Source organism: Scomber japonicus, chromosome 22, assembly GCF_027409825.1.
Source record: "Scomber japonicus isolate fScoJap1 chromosome 22, fScoJap1.pri, whole genome shotgun sequence".
NCBI classification, from domain to species: Eukaryota; Metazoa; Chordata; class Actinopteri; order Scombriformes; family Scombridae; genus Scomber; species Scomber japonicus.
This window is the reverse complement of record NC_070599.1, coordinates 24,853,461-24,874,792: the sequence shown is the minus strand read 5'-3', so window position 1 is coordinate 24,874,792 and position 21,332 is coordinate 24,853,461. Positions and strand designations below refer to the sequence as shown.

At 38.5% G+C, this 21,332-nt stretch overlaps 1 protein-coding gene across 1 annotated transcript; it reads right to left on the bottom strand.

The window, feature by feature from the left end:
- Positions 1-9,261: 9,261 nt before the first annotated feature.
- txk (TXK tyrosine kinase) lies at positions 9,262-20,738 on the bottom strand. Its single transcript, XM_053343661.1, has 16 exons — positions 20,653-20,738; positions 14,934-14,982; positions 13,971-14,052; positions 13,742-13,873; positions 13,444-13,508; positions 13,245-13,304; positions 13,076-13,130; positions 12,816-12,895; positions 12,573-12,697; positions 12,399-12,473; positions 11,539-11,710; positions 11,180-11,396; positions 10,766-10,830; positions 10,532-10,650; positions 9,664-9,821; positions 9,262-9,343 (listed from the first exon to the last, which is right to left on the bottom strand). The coding sequence occupies exons 1-16, from the start codon at positions 20,663-20,665 to the stop codon at positions 9,272-9,274; spliced, it is 1,539 nt and encodes a 512-aa protein (XP_053199636.1). The 5' UTR covers positions 20,666-20,738; the 3' UTR covers positions 9,262-9,271.
- Between the last annotated feature and the right edge of the window lie 594 nt (positions 20,739-21,332).

The following is a 21,332-nucleotide window of genomic DNA, read 5'->3' as shown; positions in this document are numbered from 1 at the left end:
ATAGTGATGACATAAAGACAATGCTAATGAAGAGAGCATGGAGGACCAATGAGAACAGATGGAAAATAGGTTTGTTTCCTTCAGAGGATTCGAGTGACGAATTTTAATGTTTTAAATTTAGATTTTTATCATCAAACTGTTGGAGAAGGTTTGATATAAGTTACAGTTTTGAGACTGTTTCTTCATGATAGTTTAGTAGCATGCCTTGGTTACTGCTAAAGTAACAGCCAGATGTTGTAGCTATCTGCATCACTACTGTGACATTATAAGCTATTTTATACAGATGTCCTTTTAAAACATGCATTTACATAACTTTTGTAATCTCGAAAAGAGTATTCATATGTGTTAGTTCAGAGCTGTTAGCTTAGCTGCTGTCATAAACCACAACTGACGCAACCAATCTTCCTTTTCAACAGCCTTTATTTTTTTTTTTACAATACACAAGTTAAACAATTTCATTAATGCTCTCTTTGTTTAAGAATTAAAAAAAAAAAAGTATTAACATATAAATGGCTTGTCTGCTGCTTAAAAAAGGTGCCTGAAAAATAATAACTCTCTTCAATAAAAATGACAGCTCTTTTGTGTGTGTCTTGTTTGACTGAAGGTGCTCAAAATTATTATAAAATATAACAATATAATAATATAATTGTTGCATTGTTGTATTTACATCATCATTATAATAACCAATAACTAGAACATACATACATATAGTTTGGCTTTTTGCTAAGTGCTACATCAACGTTACTATATTTAGCCACTGCTAATGCTACATAAGTGAATTACATATTTCATTAGGGTTTGTTTGTGTCAGTACTGTTTTTTTCATGCTGCTGTGGTTCTGATGGAGGGATGAAGGGAACTGGATATTTCTCTTTTCTCTGATTCTTGGTAACACATTTGCCGTATTTACCTGGGAAAAGATTAGAGAAATTATTATTATTACTTACATTGGTATCTCAACATTTAGCTAAACTGGTTTAAGTATACTTGAATAATGTGTATATAGGGAGTACACCCTTCAATGCTTCACCTCTAACACATGCTCATGGAGTTCCTCAGTGTTGATGCAGTTGGCATTTAGCATATTAGCATGTTCAGTTCATGCAATTGATTAAGTATCAGCTTAAATAGCGGTGATCTTGTGCATATTTTGGAATGAGGGAAAGCTTAGTTTGACGTACAAGTAGCAAGACAAGATGAGGACTTTTTTTCTGTGGGTCAAATCACATTTTGAATGTTTCTGACTGGAATTTCAGAAAGATTGCAGAATTGTCTTTGCCTCTTCTTGAGTTTTAAAATGTGAGCTGATTCATATGAAGCGGGATGCTAAAACATCTCTTAATTTCTTTTTCCTTGTGTTGTGAAGCCTCAAACAACACTGATTTAATTTTAAAGAACTTCACCACTGTGTGTAAGTATTATTAAACCCTAGATTGCCAAAAGGGGTCATTATTGCTGGGCCATCATCTATAATGGGGGATTGATGTGTTGCCTTGCTGAATTGTTGGTACTAGAGGTTTGTGAAGTTTGCTTACCCCCTCTTCCTCTGACCTCTGGCAACACTGAGCTCCTCAGATCAGGGAAATGAATGTCCAACTTCCTTTTGGGCACTGCAACACTGCTGCAGTTGGACAGGAAGGATCGCTCAGAGGTCACACTCCTCTCTGACAACACCTGAGGGGAGACAGAGAGATTCACAGTGGCAATTTCTGTTGTATATGAGTGAAAAGTGACTTGAGAGAAATGATGGATACAACGAGCTACCTGTGCAGTGAGTGATCCTGTAATGTGGTTGGATAGAGACTGTTGGGTCAGTCTACTATAAATGCCACCATGATACCTTGGCTTGTCTATACTCCTGTAACACACACACATAAACACATAAATGCATTCCATCATATGTCAACTTAGACACCAGTTGATTTACAGAAACAAGGTTTGCACTCGATCCAATGGGATTATGGTGCTGAGGAGCAGAAACTTGACCTGAAACCAGTGTTATGTGAACTTTAGTACCTTAGGCTGTGAGTTCCAGGGTGAAGTCTTGAGCCCAGACTGAGGTGATCGCTGAGGGCAGGGCTTTTGGTGCCAATAGAAGTCATGACGGGTGTAGAGGATGGAGGGAGGAGGCGAGGAGTGGAGGAGGGAGGTGGAGGAGGAGGTGGTGGAGATAGAGGAGGTACAGTTTTTTCACAGAAATAAAACTCATGAATGTCTCCACTGTCCATGTTTGAGTGAAAGACAGAGCTTCTACTTGAAGGACTGTGGTCTGGTGTCATTGTAGACTTGACTGACGTCATATCTGCGATGGTAGCTGTATTTGTTTTGTCATTCCTTTCTGGGTTGACACTTTTTTTGCTTGTCTCAGGAGGAAATGCTGTTTTCAGAGCTGTTGGGGTCATTGTAGCTGACCTTGTGTGAATGCTAAAAGTCCCAAGCTTTGTTTTAGGTTCTCCAACCAAAGATTTAGAGTGAGGCTGTTTCAATAATTTCATGTTCGGTTCCGTCTCACTCCTGTTATTCTTTTGCTCATTACCTGAGCTTATAGAGACCTTTGAGGAATGATTCATTAAAGACTCTCTGTTCTCTTTATCTGAGAGCTTTAATGTTTTTGGAATAGTTGGTCCTACTGTTGTGCTGGTTTTGGGGATTTCATTCAGCATGGAGGTTGACGTTGTTCTGGATTCTGTGATGATCTTAGACTTTGAAGTGCTCTGCTCATTGATGCTGAAGGGCTCAGAAGATTCAGAATCGTGCCTGTAATCTCTGCCTAAAGCATGGGCTATATAAATGTGATTTTCAGGTGTTCTGTTCACTGGGCTTATGTTTAAGCATCCGTCCTTGTTGATGTTCTTGTTGGGAGTATAACAACTATCCTGCTGAGTTTTGGTTGTGATTGATACTTCTGTATGTTCCCTGTCTTTTGAAAGGTTCAAAGATTTGTGAGTTACACATGCGCTGTTATTTGTAGGTTTAGCATTTGCTGTTGAGCTGGTTTTGAACAACTTTGGATTTAAGGTTCCTTTTGTCAGTGACTCTACATGAACTGTAGGTGACTGTGTTGAGAGATCCGTGTTCAGAGTTTTTGAAAGGCTACTGGAGGAAGATGTTCTGTTTTTGAACATTTTTGCGCCAGAATTCAAGTTAGTCTTAGTTTGCTTGGGGTTTGAGGACAGTACCTTTGCACAGTCAGAGGCCTTTCTCTGCTCTGTGCCCATGGTCGATCGATCTGTCTGATGTTCGGAGGTAGAAGTCATGTTGAATGTCTTCGACATAGTTGAGGCAGTAGCAATATTATGGTCATTCTTTGACACAGTGTTTAGTGTTATATTGGTTTCTGTTCCATCGACAAGTGAATCCAAACGAGGCTTTGAAAATAAGCTCCCATTTGGATCGACGGTTGTCAAGGTTTTCAACGTGTTGGGCACTTTTGTGTCTGTGTTGTTACTGTTCTTCCCAAACTCTTGACTTGACTCTGAGGTAGAAGATCTCCAGGGTTTTGATTTTACCGTTAGCATATTTTCACTCGACAAAGCTTTATCTGAGCGCCTATAATCTATGTGTTTTATATCCATATTTTTCAAGTGGTCCCCCATTGGCTCTGGAGAAGCAGCAGTCCCATGTTTAGATTTAGCTGCCACTGCGTTATTGTCCTTCAGATCTGTTGCAGTCTTGGTAGCCTCTGAATCAGATTTGGGAGTTTTAGTTAATTTCGAAATTTCAAGTTCCTTCTTCAACTGTGCACCAACAGGTTTTCCCAGTTTACTTTTCGTGGTCACAGTTGTTTTTGCTGCATTATCGAAAACCTTGGCTCCTGAAGTTTTGGATTGTTTGGTGGACAACAAGGGTTCTGAAAGGTTCCGACTGGTTTTAGACAGCTTTGAAGGTTGCTTTCCTTTTACTTTCTCCATCTTTTCCTCTTCCTTTTTATCTCTCTTCTCCTTTTCCTTCATGACTTTCACTTCCAGCTCTTCAGATTGTTTCTTGTCTTTGCCTCTCTGGTTCCTCTCATCCTCTTCATCCCTTTCTCGTTTTGGGGCTTTGGTTATTTTGGGTAGGGTAGAGTTCTCTCTGTGGTCTTTCTGGATCTTAGCATTCAGCTCATCCAAAAACCTGCAAATGGGTAGAAGAGATAGCAGCAAGTTAGTCATTTGATTTTTGGAGGCTAATCAGCTGTCAAAAGGTTGATGATTTGATTTTGGGTATCACTGCTGCTCAATATTTGAAAAGTTCCCATTCGCAAATCCTGGCTAACATACATTTGAAGGTGTACCAACCTACTCTAAGGGCAGAAATGGGTGACCAGAAAGAACTCAACAATTTGTGAGATACTATTATTTCTGTTTGGGAAAATAAACCACACAACTAAGAAAATGTAAATCTTCCTGATAAACTAGAAACACACATAGTTACCTGATTTGAAAAGAGTCATTTGTGAACAGAGGATGTTCTAGCAGTTCTGAACACTGAGCTCGTCTCTCTGGATCCATCTGAAGGCAGTCCTTATAGAGACAACACACGGGTAATGATACTGTCTAATTGACAAACATCTGAACAAATGCACAGCTGACACTACCATTTAAGGCAAGTTGGGTGATACAGTAAGATAGGTGTGGTGTTATGCATAGATCACAGGCTGCTTTTTATGCTTTTTATCACTGATTGTATTTATTTACAGTACAAATAGTTGGGGTTTTCTATTTTTAGCAAGTGACAAGGTAGCAAATTTGGAACTTCAAAACATGCCTGAAGCAACATCACAGATATTATACATTTGTACCTGTGCTAGGTCCAGGGCAGTGGGTGTGATTGTAGGGAAATGCTGCTCCAGTGGGATTTTGCTGGGACATTCTGGCAATCTAACTCCAGAAAATACAGGATTCCTGTAGAACAACTCCTGGTGATGAGCTGTCAGGTTGCCTACGGTAGAGGAAAACAAAGTAGAGTATGATTGGCTGCAGGTTTCTTCTAAATGCTTGTGGGTAAGAAAACAACCCAAAACATAACATGACATCCACATTTTCTCCTAAAAAGATGCTAGAATTAAACATCAGTAAGAATTAAATTTAGGCAGTATCAGTAAAGGACAGTGCTCAGCTTTTTTCAACAAAAACTAAATGTGATTTTGAAAAGGGTTAATGTATAAATACAGCAATGTCACTACATTTTCTACTATTAATTTCAACCATTAATTTGGAAAGCATGATATGACAAATTTCATAATAATGTGTTATTCTCTAGATTTATATGAATATCTGAAATGCCAGAAATAACTTTGACATACTTTTTTTGGTGTAAGCTCTGGATTTCCATGTGCAATTCTGAAATCAGACCTACACCCTTGTGTGCATAGACATGTGTGAGAAGACATATGTGAGTGTGAAGCTCTTACCGAAGAATCTGACGACGTGATATATTTGGTCGAGGTCGGAGTCTCCGGGAAACAGAGGCTGGCCCGTTAACATCTCTATTAACAAACAACCTACAGCCCACACATCTACTGGTCTGCACAGACACACAAACACACACTTGTCAACATCTTTATCCACAGAACACCTACACTAACACATCCTGAGGTCTACACACTAGTACCTACTTGCCATACTTGGTGTCTCCCACCAGTAGTTCTGGGGCTCTGTACCAGCGAGTGGCTACGTAGTCGGTGTAGACGCCACCCTCGGCAGGCGATGCCATTATGCGTGCGAATCCAAAATCGCACAGCTTGACCACACCCCCCTGAGAGATGAGGATGTTCTCTGGCTTGATGTCCCGGTGGATGATCTGGGAGGGAGGACAAATGAAAAGATTGAGAATCCACAGTTATTGTCTTTCTGTTTCTGACTAGGAACTGATAATTTCATCAGCTGTCTGATCTTGTCTTAGATGATGTCAGATTGTTAGATGGCTATTATATGTTCAATTAACTATCACTGACTTATTAGCTGACAGAGCCAGGCTGGCTGTTTCCCTCCCGCAGTTTTCAGAAATTATGCTAAGCTAATAGACTTCTTTATCATCTTAAACTGTAATTAGAAAAAACTGATCCTTGTGGATGTGAAGAAGTTTAAGATTTCAACTGTCAGTCTGCTGTTGTCGCTACATTTTGCTGGTGGCAGAAGGCGGTGGCCCTCAGGATCTGGTACAGGTGCTGCCGGCTGGTGTTCAGGTCCAGGCCGTTTGGGTTTTGCTCCAAATCATCGAGAAGCGTTCGTTCCACAAACTCAAATACCAGATACCAACGGCGGCGACGCTTCCACACTTCGAGAAGGTTCACCAGGTTGTCATGACGCAGTTGCTTGATGGTTAGAAGGACAGTGGAGAAATAAGTACATATCTTATCCACACAAAACAAACAATTAATTATGTCCCTAACCTATGTTAAAGCATTTCTGTGTTAATGTCAATTAACCACAACAGTGTGTGAACCTTGAAGCCGAGTACTAAAGGCAGCAGAGACGGTGCCTCTTTTTTTTTCTCTGAATTTGATTTCAGCAGCTGATTTCTTTTCCTCTAACATTTTCCTCTTTCTTTACATTGTATATTAAATGTATGAATATAACTGAATTGTTTTAGTTGTGTTTGACTTGTGATTGACAGGCTGCTTGTTCAGACTCATTGACTGTCTGACTGGAATGATTGACAGGTACCCTGAGTAGCTTTATCTCCCTCAGGGCGATCTTCTTCACCGTCTTGTCATCGTCTGAGTCCATGAACTTCTTGATGGCAACGAGGCGGCCGGAGTCTCGATGACGGCACTTCAGCACAGTCCCGTAGCTGCCTTCCCCGACCAGACCCAGAGACTCATAACGCTCCATTAGACTCTGCACCCTGAAAGATGAGAAAAGAAAAGAAGGGTTTAATTTGCTTGAAACAACTGAGATTGTATTGTTTTGTTTTGGATTAAATTATACCAATAAAACACTTACATACACTTTACAATTATGGTCCAGCAATATTTTGCCCCCAACTAAAAGCTGAACGTTTGCAGTTCACATCAAAACTTTTACATAACTTTGAAAACAAATCTATTGTTGATCTCCTGTAAATCCCAAATATTTTAACTTTCTTCCATCCATTGCTGTCCACACATGAGGAGAGGCACTGAAACTGTGCACTGTGCTGAAATTACATCTAATTAACCTGCCAGAAATGAACAATTAATGCATGATTTATAACCCAGTTTTAATTCCACATCTTAAGCCGATTCAGTGACACCAGATTTATCCTTTACAAACATGAATTGGTGGCAGTCAGGCTTAAATGTTGTTGTTGTTTTCTGAAGAGACATGATATGCAAATGGAAAGGCATTATCTTCTTTAGCTTGTAATTTTTCATATTTCCTGCACAAATGCAGACAAAACATTGCAAAATATATCCCAAATGTTGAGAAACAATACTGCAAAATCAAACATTTTTAGTCACGAGTTATCACAAAAACATCCGCCATCGCCTGGAGACAGACAGATGAACACATGACTGTTGTTTTAACACACAAACTTAAACATCGTGAACTTATCCTTTAAAAGTAAAGCCCGTTTAACAGCAGAATATCTACACGTGCCTTCAGTCACTAGCTTACTTTTTAATGTTTTGAATGTTAACAGAAGTTTAGCAGAAGAAACGTTACAGATACTACCGAACATAAACAACAACAACCTGCAGCCCGTACAGTTTAAACTCACGTTAGATAACACTGACCTTACAGGGAAACTCCTTTATCCGTCTGATCTGCGGTGCTTAGCTTTCGTTATCGACGTAAACACTGGAGTAACATGATGTGCGTGTTGTCTCGCGGTCACCGGACACGTTAACTTGACTCTTGTGTGTTACCCGACACGTTGCCACGGTAACGCCTCCCGCCACGCACTCCTACTTTTATTCAAGCAGTTTACTTATGTATGTATATTCAGATCCTTTACTTCAGTAAGAGTACCAATACTACAATGTGAAAATACTCCGTTACAAAAGTTATAAAAGTCCTGCATGAAAATCCTACTGTAAGTATCGATGTAGTTAAAGTATTACAGTAAAAGTACTGCAGTATTATGAGTGATGTAGTTAAAGTATTACAGTAAAAGTACTGCAGTATTATGAGTGATGTAGTTAAAGTATTACACTAAAAGTACTGTAGTATTATGAGTGAGGTAGTATGCAGTATTACGGTAAAAGTACTGCAGTATTATGAGTGATGTAGTATGCAGTATTACGGTAAAAGTACTGCAGTATTATGAGTGATGTAGTATGCAGTATTACAGTAAAGTACTGCAGTATTATGAGTGATGTAGTATGCAGTATTACAGTAAAAGTACTGCAGTATTATAGTGATGTAGTATGCAGTATTACAGTAAAAGTACTGCAGTATTATGAGTGATGTAGTATGCAGTATTACAGTAAAAGTAGTGATATATTATAATATATGACATTAGATTATTAATAGTGAAGCATCAGTGTTAGAGCAGCATGTTACTGTTGTAGCTGCTGGAGGTGGAGCTAGTTTATACTACTTTATATACAGTTAGCTAGTTTATACTACTTTATATACAGTTAGCTAGTTTATACTACTTTATATACAGTTAGCTAGTTTATACTACTTTATATACAGTTAGCTAGTTTACACTACTTTATATACAGTTAGCTAGTTTATACTACTTTATACAGTTAGCTAGTTTATACTACTTTATATAAAGTTAGCTAGTTTATACTACTTTATATACAGTTAGCTAGTTTATACTACTTTATATAAAGTTAGCTAGTTTATACTACTTTATATACAGTTAGCTAGTTTATACTACTTTATATACAGTTAGCTAGTTTATACTACTTTATATAAAGTTAGCTAGTTTATACTACTTTATATACAGTTAGCTAGTTTATACTACTTTATATAAAGTTAGCTAGTTTATACTACTTTATATACAGTTAGCTAGTTTATACTACTTTATATACAGTTAGCTAGTTTATACTACTTTATATACAGTTAGCTAGTTTATACTACTTTATATACAGTTAGCTAGTTTACACTACTTTATATACAGTTAGCTAGTTTAGTCCAGTGGTTCCCAACCTAGGGGTGGGGCCCCTCCAAAGGGTCAGCAGATAAATGTGGGGGCTGGTGAGATGATAAAATATTATAAAAAGATTAATTATAAAAAGTTTTTAATGAACAAATACTTATTTACAGTCTGTGTACATCCATGATAACATTAAACATAGTTTGAAAAACATATTATTACAACAAAACAAGTACAATAAAATAATATTATGTGCATATCAATCAGGGTTTTCTGCCAGTTTTCTGATATCCTCCAGTAGTTCTGAGAAAGATGGACGACCCTGAGGCCTCTACAGTTCACCAAAGAAGACGAGTGGATGACGGACACGAAACAGAGGGGATTGGAGGAGAGGAAGAAGAAAAAAGTGAAGGTTTGATACAGTGGTTTACAAAATTTGTGATACTTTCAAAAACAAATACATACAATAAATACAAATAACTAAGTGGCAACAAAATTCAAACTCCATTTACAGTATGTTTTGTGATATAACAAGATTAATAAAAACAAGAAAATAGATAAAAAATATCTTGTTGTAATGTGAAAAGGATCTTGTTAAAACAAAACAGCAAAAATGTTTTTTTGGTCCACTACATGTGGACGAGTGTTTACCTCATGCCAGCAGCGGTACATGATGGCGTGGAGCGGTTGCGTGGCACGGTGCGGTCTGTACAGTCGGATTCCCTTGGTGATGTCATTGACCACTTCCAGGTTGGATTGGTTGTTAAACGGAGTCCGACCCTCTGAGTAGATCTCCCACATCACAACACCTGCAAACACACAGATTTCAGTACTGGTGGAAAACATCCATAAATCAGACACAGAATATTTGAAACAGGAAAGAAAGATATATTAAAAGAGAAAATAATACACACTATTTAAGACAGATATATTTTACTTTTCTTATAATATAACAGGCCGGATTTCCTGTGCTCACCATCTGAATCTCCTGCATTGGTCTGTGATGTTGTAGTTACTAACTTTCACCACTAGATGGAGATAATTGTCTACAGACACCCATATATCTCTATGGAAAATAATGATCATGTTTTAAATGCATTTTATGAGTTTAATATGTCTTGTATTAATTACATTTCAAATGAACAACAATCTAATATATTTCTAATATATAGAACAGGCATGAAGTTGTAAAATACATTGAATAAGTAATTAAAAAGGCCTGTCAGCTATTGTACCTCATCAGTGTATTTGTATATCTGTTGTTCTTTGTTTATGTACATTTATGCTTATAACTTTCAGTTTTGAAGATACTGACCATTAGTTCTGGCTTTAGCAGCTTCGGATTAAAACATGAGTTGTAATGATCATTAAAAACCTGTGTGGGTCAAATCCAATAATTGCTGCCAATCTACTACTGACAGTCAGATTGCTAGTACTAGTGTTACCAGAATTGCTAGTCCTATTATTGACTTATTCTACTTTTAGCACTGATAAGACTGATCATGAAGTCATTCCTCACCAAAGGACCAGACGTCAGACTTGTTGCTGTATTTACTGTAGTGGAGAACTTCAGGAGGAGACCACTTTACGGGGAACTTAGCACCACTAGAACTGGTGTACTGGTTGTCTAGAACGTACCTGCAAACGTGAGCACAGTCAAAGAACTGCTTGCACTTGTATAGTTTCAAATTTGAATGTATAAATTGTGGGAAGTTTAGTTTTCTTAAAACTTGAATGAAAATGGTGGCCATACCTGGTCATTCCGAAGTCACTGACCTTCACCACGTTGTGCTCGTTAACCAGACAGTTTCTGGCAGCCTGGATGAGAGAAAAATATCCAGAAACTGATGAATAACTTAGCCCGCTTGTCCAGTATTTTATGTGACAACAGCTAGCAGTACATTTACTGAATGAGTGAGTATTGATTTTTAATTATTACTTTTTACTTTTACACATTTCACAGCTATTGGTAAACAAATACTGAAGGTTTTAGGAGACCCAGATGTCTTGCATAGAGGCTCGATCAAGGAGAACAGAGAAGTACAAGTGAAACACTCTGTAATGCAACTCATAGTGTCACATGAAAAACCAGCTGAATATAATCACAGGTAAATTTTGGGTATGTATCTTGTCGTGGGAGTTTCAGTTCACACATATTGTGACTCACCAGGTCTCTGTGGATGAAACAATGTGCCTCCAGGTACTCCATCCCCTCACATATGTCCTGACACATGGACAGTAGCCAGGCCTCCTTCAGAGTCCTGCCCCTCTGCCTTAGGAAGTTCAGGAGGCAGCCATTCTCCATGAACTCGGCCACGATCAGCAGGGGGCGCTGCTGCAAGCAAACGCCGTATAGCTGTACCAATTTAGGGTGGCACAGCCTCCTGAGAGAGATAACAAAGACATACAGTTTCACTTCCTTGTGTTGACAACAAGTTCCATCTCTTGTCTTTCCATCAACACCTTGCCCTGTTCCTCCATCCTCTCTTTGTCCTGCCCCTCCTCCCTCCATTGATTCTTCCTTACATCATGACCTTGGCCTCCTCGATGAAGTCCTCCTCATACATGGCTCCCTCCCTGATAGCTTTGATGGCCACTCGATGCTGAGCCCTCCATTTGCCAAGCTTCACCACACCAAACTGACCACTGCCCAGCTCCTTCATGAAGGTAAGCTCACTGGGGTTGATCTCCCACTTTTCTGGAGGTAGGGAAAGAGGGAGGAAGAAGAGAGGGAGGAGGATAGGAGTGGAAAAGATAAAGACAGATACAGTAGAGAATATAAAAAAGAAAAATAAGCTATCACATACTGTGATAAAATACTTCTAACTGTGTTTTAAATTGGTAAAAGCTTAGTTTACCTTTATTCCTTAGTTTCCACTAACTTCATAAAAAACAACTTGTACAGATTCATCAAATTCACTTCATACCAAATAGTAATGAAGTATCTGTGAGAACTGAAACACTATTCTTCTGCTTATTGATTCCTGGTTCCTATTTACGGGCTCACTCTTACACATCGCTGGTTTGCATGCATCAAAGCACATATTTAGTGTTTATGGCAGATGGCAGCTACCCCTTACAAATGTGTGTTAAAATAGATATAAGAGCTAAATATAATAACTGACTCTTGATAAGAATCAAGAAAAATAAGTGTAAACAAGTCTTTACAAAAAGATTGTTATAGCTTATTGGAGTTAATGGAAACTGCTGAATTCTTTTAATCAAGACTTTAAGATTGTAAAGATTGTAATTGCCTGTTTGGTAAAGAGTCATGAAAAAATGAAAGGAAGACTTACTGTATGTTCACTAAATTTAGCAAAGGCATTATTGATGATGCACAAATCAGCTTTAAGTAAATGTGTGTTTCTATGGATTTATTTACTTACCTGAGCTGAATCCTGCTGTGGCGGGAACACACCTTCCCATTGGCCCGACTGCATACCGTAACCTGGTTACTAGACCTACACATTGACACATGCCAGCAGACATATTATATCTAACGTAGTATTAAATAGAGCACTGTTGTTTCGACCGTACCATGCACAGAATTGTTTGTGTACCTGCTGCGTTGTGTTCGTGGTAGTGTATGACATCAGGTATGGAGATGAAGGTGTGTCTTTCAGCCAGGAAGAATTGTCCAGTGTCACTTGTTTTAATCTGGTAATGCCTAATATCGCCGTTACCACTGCACAGACAAAAACAAACAAAAAGTTGAAACCTTTATCTGTTTATAGGCAACCACTTGATGTGTATGTAAATTTTACACCACCAACTTTCAGGTCGCATGTTGTAACACGAATCACCTTATTGTCTTAGTGTAAACAGACACAGTGTAGACTCCTCTCTGACTGGACTCCCGCACCACAAAACCACCCTCTTTATCCTGAAAAAAACATCCAGAAATACATCACTCAACCCAAGAAACACAACGTCTTTAACACTCATAACAAATATAAAGAGACATTAGTCACTGTTTCTTTCAGTTTTCTTTTCAGTTAGCTACACCACTGTATGTACAGACACATGAACAGATAGTGAGACAGGTAGACAGACAGGTAGATACCTCCTGTCTCAAGAGCTGTTCAGCTTCTGTTCTGGTGATGTTCTTGCAGTACCACCTTCAGGAAGGAAAACAAAACAAAGAAAATGCAATTAATTGATCAGTGAAAAACAATTTGATGTTTCACTTTTCCTCTGAATAATGAAAACATAAACTGTAATATGAGACTCACGAGTTTGCCTCAATTCTGTTTTTCTCTGTCACATAGTTACTGGGGATGAAGCCTTTATTCCTGATAGAAACACAGTAGAAAGAAAACAGTTGTACTTGTTGACTTACTAATGTTATTATGTTTATAGCTCATAATGATTCATTTGGACAACAGTCATTTGTAGAACAGTAACATGATACAATCACATCATCTCACCTACCCGTGTTTGTCCTGCGCCCTCCACCACAGCTGGTCCTGTTTGTGGAGGATGATGTAGTCCTCTCCCTGTGGACACAACACATTTAACATATCTACTGCTTGGTTTGTGTCTCTGTACAGTATGTGGGAGGGTTACAGCTGCAACTAACTGTTATTTTCATATTGATTTCACTTTTCAATTAATCAGAATCTAATGTTTGAGAGGCTGTTTTAATCAACTGTCAGAATAGCTGGTGATCTACTTTCTAATAGATTAATCGACTAACTGTTTAAACTCTATTGTGTGTTTGTGTGAGTACCTGTTTGAGTGTGAGGTCAGTGTCCTCCTTGGCGATGAAGTCGTACATGGCAACGACACTTAACAAACCCGTGCCCTCACCATCCTCATCCTCGGGAGGGGGGAGCGGGAGTTTCCTCCTCGACCTGTCGACCTGATAAAGGCAAAGAAAAGAAATTAGCAGATAAAAACTTGTAACTCTTCCATCATCATTTACCTTCTATCTTCATGATGAACACGCTCTGTCTTACCCTGCAGGCGTGACCTGGGTGTCGTCTGCTTTGGAAACACAGCGAGGTGCTTCCCTCCAGCTCCATGCGGGTGCTGAATTCCCTGAAACCAATCAATGAATCAACTTATTTCTCTCCATGTGTTTATGTGCCTTGAGGAATGTCAGCTTAAACTTTATGTAGTAATGATGTTTCCCAAAATACAACTGATATTTACTCAAATGTCCTTCCTTTTAGGTAGCAATTGGGTTACTTCTTTTTCAGCACACTTTGAAATTTTGCAAAGATGTGAAACTGCTGTAGTTAGATAATCCTTCTGAGTGAATACGACTCCGGGGAACTGAAAAATTTCACTTCTCCAGCGAAATATCTCTACTATTTTAACTATTTCAACAATGTTTGCAAGTATTCTTGGGATCATCTACAATTTTATGTACGGATTTAGCTTAAAGCCCATTGTCATCTGTAGTCCCTTTGGGGTTTTACATGAAATGTCATGTCACATTTTTTGGATGAAATTTGGTTCAGATGTAATAATAACAACTTTGGTGATTTTCTGACTTTTTGTGTGCATCACCATGAGGTTTACATTTATGGCTTTGAGTGAAAAGTCTCAACAACCTTTGGATGGATCGTCATGAACCTTTGGTGCCTACATTCATGTTCTCTTCAGGATGAACTGTAATAACTTGACCTTAACAAACTCACAATATAATAAATGTGAGTTGGGGGACTCAACCCAAGATACAAGTAAAATAGCAAAATGACAACAAGGTGACAATGACAATACATGTGGACTGATATTCCCATTTGTATAATAATTCATAGTAAATATTATTTGACTGAATCACAATTCTCTGTTTAGCTTTTTGAATTTAAATAGGACTGAAACTGGACTGGTTTTGCAAGCAGGTAAAAACAATCACAATTAATATGAAAGGGAGCTGAAGCATAAAATATAAGCAAAACACTGACGGACTGTACCTGGTCTGGACAGCACAGCAGCAGCAGAAGACTGAGTGGATGGATTGATCTGAAGGAGGAAACAGTTAAGAGATGAAACACATTAACACTGCATTACTGTGATCATAATAAAAAACATAGTTAATACTAGTATTCATATTTCTATCTCACTGTGTGCATTTCGTGGGGCAAAGACAAAGGTTGTTCTGACTGCCACTAGATTATGTTTATAATTTGAGTGAACTGACCCTTTAATATTTATATAAACTCTTGCAACGGACATTTTGCGATTTTATTGACGACTAAGTGAAAAAAACACAAAAAAATATATAGTACCTCAATAAATAATGCATTAATTAAATGTGTCTAGTCTCTTTCACATTCTCTTATAGTTTCCACGTATGTTTTTGTTAAACTCTCTGATTGTCTATGTGTCTTTGTCTTTCTCTTTGTGGTTTTGAGTAGGAGGTCTTTGTCCGGAAGTGTAGTTTCCTTTTCTGCAGAACTGACACACTCGTTCTCTTTCTGTAAGTGCATGTGAGCGTTTCTGTGGGCGATTAAACAGAAAAAGTGTGGGTCATTTTCTCAGCGTTTGTATTGTATGAGTGTGAATGTATGTATGTGCAGAGACAGAGACAGGCAGCTTGTCTTCCTGTTGTCTTTCCTGAGTGTCTGCAGGTGAACACATCTGCAAACCGATGATCGTTATGTGTGTTAAAAGGTGACACTGGCACGCACAGACAGCTGATTTGATAGTTATCCTCCCATCATGCCATAAGGAGTGTTGAACTCTTCTGGTGGTTTGTGGTGAACCAACATCCCATTAACACACTGTCTCTGATGTTTCTGTAGGCCAACCAAGAAGTTCCCTCCTCCACAGGTTTCCCAGTCAGATACGAAACAGACTTTCGGCATTTGGCTTTTGGATATGCAAAACAAATGTTTGCGCTCTTCCTTCTGTCAACTACCTCCCAAACTGCCCAATCAGGTAAATGTGAAGGAAATCTGCTTATTGCACATCTTTAATTGGGTATGAGTATCAACTTCAGTCTTCAGTCCATATTTAGATACCTCATTAAGATTATGGTTATTTATATTTCAAGATGGTGGACAAAATTACATAATAATAATAATAATATGTCTCTGAAGCCCTTTGTAGATCGCTGCCAATAATATTTACCAGCTAATCATTCATGGTGATAAATTCAAAATAGCTTTTTATTGCATGCATGTGGAATAAGTTTTGTCCCCCAGAGATTAAAATTGCTGATCAGAGATTATGTATATAAGGATGTGGTCACAAGGTATCTAGATACTATTGTCTCTTGATAAATAAGTCTATGAAACGCAGCTTTTTTTCCCATGAAGTCAGTTTGGAGAGACTCCGAACTGGCATCAAAGGACAAACTATCTACATTTATTCAATTGAGAATAATAAACCGATTTTATTGGATCCCCTGAATGTTATTTAGACTCAAACTAGCTATACATTTTTTTTCGCATATCAAATTTAAGGCTGATGTTCAACTAGCTAAAAAATAGTTGATAATTAAAAAATAACTTTTTTTGCAACACTGACTTTTGTTTGTTTTATTCAACGAGATTCTTCTGTTGACTTGAGACAGACCTATTACCCCATGTTTAACCTAACCCTCAACTAAAAAAAATAATTTAAAAAAGCCCATTCAATACAATGGCACAATTCTTTAGCAATCCATCCCATTCACAACAGTTTCATGGTACCATGGTAAATATGGATGTGGTATCTATATTATATTACTGCCTACTTAAAGGGGATATTCTGCTTTTTGCAATTTGCAATGTCACTGTTTTACCGTATGTCAAATGTACATGGTCAAAGTTCCAAGACTTCAGGTGAACATATGTAAAAATGCTGCCTTTAAGTTTAAACTCGTGGCTCTGAAGGCCTCATTTAAAAATTGACCTCTACTTTCTCCTCGTGGTGACATCAGATTGTTCGCACATGCCCACAAACGGCCATCTGTTATGTAGCATTTGTTGCTACGGTTGTCCCATGTGTTGTTAAAGTTGTGAACAAGAAGAATGAGAAAAAGCAATAATATCTCACTACTATAGATAGTTCACACAGCCTGTGGAGCTGGAGGAAGCTTCCTGAAGCTGACTAATCTGAAGTAAGTGGGGGCCTTAAAGAGATAGGAGCTAAAATGGCCTGTTGCAGACAGATGTTGAACTGAGGGGCTGCATAAATCCTGCATGATCCTAGACCCTGAATTTGACTAGAATGGTTTATGTGGAAATAGGAAAGGCGCGTCTCTTAAATTTGAGCGCCAGCTAACTCCTTTTTAATTATCTCAACAGAATCTACTTGACATTTCACAAGTTACACACAACGAGTAAGACAAATTACTTGGTCACATGATGTGTGACTCCTCACTGACACACAACCACATCTGTTTTCTGTGAAATGACTTAGGCTATCTGTACTGTAAATCTAAAGCATTGACTATGTATTAATATGGACAACAAGTTTCCACTTCCTGCCGTTATATACAAGTGAAGCTAAAATATCTATCTATCTATCCGGGAGTAGCCATCTTGCTTGTGTGATGTCATTAGGCGCACAGTAGAGTTGGGCAGATTTTTGAGGTTTGAGAGAACACCTGCACAACTATCAGCGTGATAAGATGTTAAAATTACAAAAAACATCATTTAATGTGTGCTCTGCTCTTTCAGTTTGGCTCATGATTTATGACCTACGCTGCAGCCAGATCAAGATGTTTTGGCTGTCATGAAATCCATCTTCATATACAGTAAATAATTGTGACAGAGTAGAGAAGAGTCTTCTTGTTAGCTGGCATAACTGCTGCTAAGGCTAAACCTCCTCATTGTCTTGTTCTCAAACACTGGACTCTTAGACTACATTCACACTGCAGGCCTTTATGCTCAATTCTGATTTATTGTTTGGCTATTCATATTACACTTTTCAATGAGGCCTCTTGAAGTGACCCGCATGCTCTGTTGATCATTAATGACGTCACGCACAGAACGGTGTTTACGGAAACGACCATGGCAACAGCAACAGCTGGTGAAGTTACTGGTAGTCTCATTTACGGCCTAATGTTAAAAACAGTGTGTTTGTGAGCGGGTGATGTTAAAAAGGAGGAAGAGGAGAAAGAAAATTAATACTTTAATGATTCAGCTTTTGTCTTGCGGCGCAGAACTGTGATGTGTGTTGCTTCAGAATAACGTCAAAGTCCCATTAAATGCGACCTGACTGTTCAGATTGTGGTCGCATTCAAAAAAAATCCGATATGTATCCGATTCAGAACCACATTTGAAAGTGGCCTGAATGGGATTTGGAAATGTCTGATTCAATGCGACTTGTGCTGTTCACATTGTCAGAAACCAATCAGATATGGGTCACATTTGAGCGAACAAATCAGATTCAGGTCACTTTTAACTGCAGTGTGAACGAAGCCTTACATTCTTCGATGTTATACACTTGAGCTCTCCGCAGCACGAGTAAATGGTGCTTCCGATTCTCCCTCATGTGATCATCTCCACAAATTGTCAAGCTTTTTATTATTTTTTAACTTAGGCAGAATGTGAATGAGATATATTTCTCTAGAGGAGGTGATTTTGAGCCCCTCTAAAACACAACAACACTTTTTTATCATCCGAATTTACATTTGGAAAGTCTATAAGAGAGAATTATTTCATCCAATTCATGTAAGGTCTATATTCTGACCTCCATAACACAGCCTGTCTCTAAAAATGTTTTTGTTACATATTGTTAGGCCTTTATTATACAACAAGTCCTCAAACTTTAACGATAAAAGACGTGGTTAGTCCATGAACTCAGCAGGACAAAACTAGATCAATGTTGAAAAATGACCTTTTATGATATGACAACACTATGGTTAAGGCTAGTTGGTGGTGTGCCTTCATCAGACTGTGCAATCCCACAATCAACCATTGACGATGGAAAGAAAACAGTGCTTTGTTCAAGATATCGCAAGATACAAAAGATGGGAAGCCCTGATGTAGGAGGTGTGTACTGAAAGTAACACTTGCATTGTTTAACCATTCATTGTTTGATTCTGTTGGTGATAAACTGGTTTAAAAAGCCGACTGTCCTGCCAAGATGAACAACAGAAACAGTTTTTTCAGCACCCTCTAACCGCTATAGTAATTGTGACGAGAGCAAAGTAAAAAAAATCATTTGACGTTATTATACAGCGATAACAAAACACAAGACTTTAACGTGAAAATGGTTTCTTTCAACCTTGATCACGATTGCCCCCTAATCCCAACAAAGTACTTATTTAAAGGACAGATTCACAGATTCACAGCCCAAATGAACATTGAACCATGTGTTTGTTCTGCAGTAATCTAGAGTAATTATGAAAAAAAAGTTATTTAAAAGTTGATCTGAAGATAATATGAAGCTTCAGTTGTCTAGGTTAGTCACATCAAATGTATATCTTCCACAGTTACTTCTTTCTTTTAAGTGCAGAGTCCACTCTGTGTCTATTATTGTTGTCAACGTTGAAAGATTGTTGGCTGAAGCTTCATATTAGCTTCAGATCACACAAGGAGGACTGTGGATTTAGTCCTCCATCACTTCCATTGTAAGTGCATGATGAAGGGATCTTCTAATGGTCAGTATGAACAGGAGGAATCATGTTCATTTGGGCTCCTGACTGTTGTTTTCAGACAGACTTGAATCATTGTGAAGCTTCCCCTAAACTCAACCACTCCTTAACTACAGTATTGTCACATCTTATAACACATTTAGTTTTCAACATGTGATGTGTTAACAGTTTTGAAGGACACACACATCATAATCATCGACACACACAGAAGAGGCGTTAGAAACAGCGTATTTGGTGTTTTCAGTTGAAGGACTTGTGGAGCTTAATGCCTGCCTGATGCCAGTGAGAGAAACAGAACCGAAACCTCACTTTTATCTGATGAACGTGTCAGTGTAGTCAGCAGATCGGAGGTGTCACTCTGCAGACAGGTGTGTCTCTGCCTCCCTGCTGCTTTCAATCTCCGTTTCCACCTATCTGCATGTCTATCTAACATTCGAACGTTAAAATTAAAAGAGCAGAAAGAGCTACATATGACTCCATGTGCTGTGACACCCTCAAACTCAACCGCCACTTTTAAATCTCACAATGGTCTAATTAGCCTCGTCTTCATGGTTTTAGAGGAAAACGCGAGATTTTAGTTCATATTCTGTGAATTAAAAGAAATATTCAAAGACAGTATTGTAAGAGATGTTTGTAACTTTCACTCAAACTCCTTTAACCACTTTTTACTTCACATTCTTTTGACTTACAGTACATACAGTATGATAGCATTTGAATAGATCCAACTCTGCTTATTTTGTCACATTTCCAAAGTGTACGTATACATTTACTTTGACTTCTTTTTCAGTTTACGCTTACTTTTCAGTCCGCGCCAGTGCTGAAATTGATCTGTTTTCGTAACTTCTACTCAACCTGATGTTGTGCTACTGAACGCTTCGGTTGTTTAGATTTGCTGAACTCTTGTTTCTTTTAGTTTTTTGCTGCATTCTGCTTTTGTTTTCTGCTGCGTCCGAAAGTGTGTAAAAGAAAGTGTCATTTCATCCGATAATGCTGTGTGTGTTATATTCCCTACTGTAAGGTGTAGTTAGAGTTTGTTATGAAGTATCAGCAGATGTGCCCGTGTGTGTGTGTGTGTGTGTGTGTGTGTATGCACAGGTACTTACTTGAGTGAATCATGGTTGACTGTCTTCTCTTTCCTCTTCCTCCTCCTCCTCCTCCTCTTCTTCTACTATGTCTTCTTCAGCTCCAGCTTTTCTGCTTCAGCTCGTGTTTTTCAGGTCAGCGCTGTTTTCTCTGCAATCAGTTGCGTCGACTGAGCTGATATGATGCCACAGGTGGGAAACCTTGAGCGACAGAGATGTAGAAAGATAAAGAGAAAGGGGGAGAGACAATAAGAGAGAGAGAGAGAGACAGAGAGAGAGAGAGAAGTGGGTGGAGGAAGTAGAGAAGGTGAAGAATACAAGAGAAGAAGAAGAAGAAAAGAAGAACGGAGGACAATGAAAAGACAGAAACACATGCAGAGAAAGACGAAGAAGAAGAAGAGATGTTTTATTGCTGCTGATGTTGTCTGCTTTTACCACATTGATTAAAGTTTCTGACGTCTGAGTTGAAAACAAATCATCATTACGTCTGTGTATATATAGAGAGAGTGGGTGAGACATGAAGACAAAGAGATGGAGAGGAAGTGAAAGAATGACGTGAATGAAACCACAAAGCATCCGTCTCTGCGAATAACTCCAGGAAGAGCTCTCACACACACACAAAGCACGCACTGTAAAACCCATAATGTAAAAAAACAGCTGAAACGGTGTAAAGTTGAACCAAGCATGTGACTCCTCTGATT

Coding starts and splice junctions, on each gene's coding strand:
- txk (XM_053343661.1), bottom strand. Junction 14,053..14,933: donor TGCTGTGCTGTCCAGACCAG/GTACAGTCCGTC, acceptor GATTGGTTTCAG/GGAATTCAGCACCCGCATGG. Junction 9,822..10,531: donor GTCTGACGTCTGGTCCTTTG/GTGAGGAATGAC, acceptor GTGTGTTTGCAG/GTGTTGTGATGTGGGAGATC.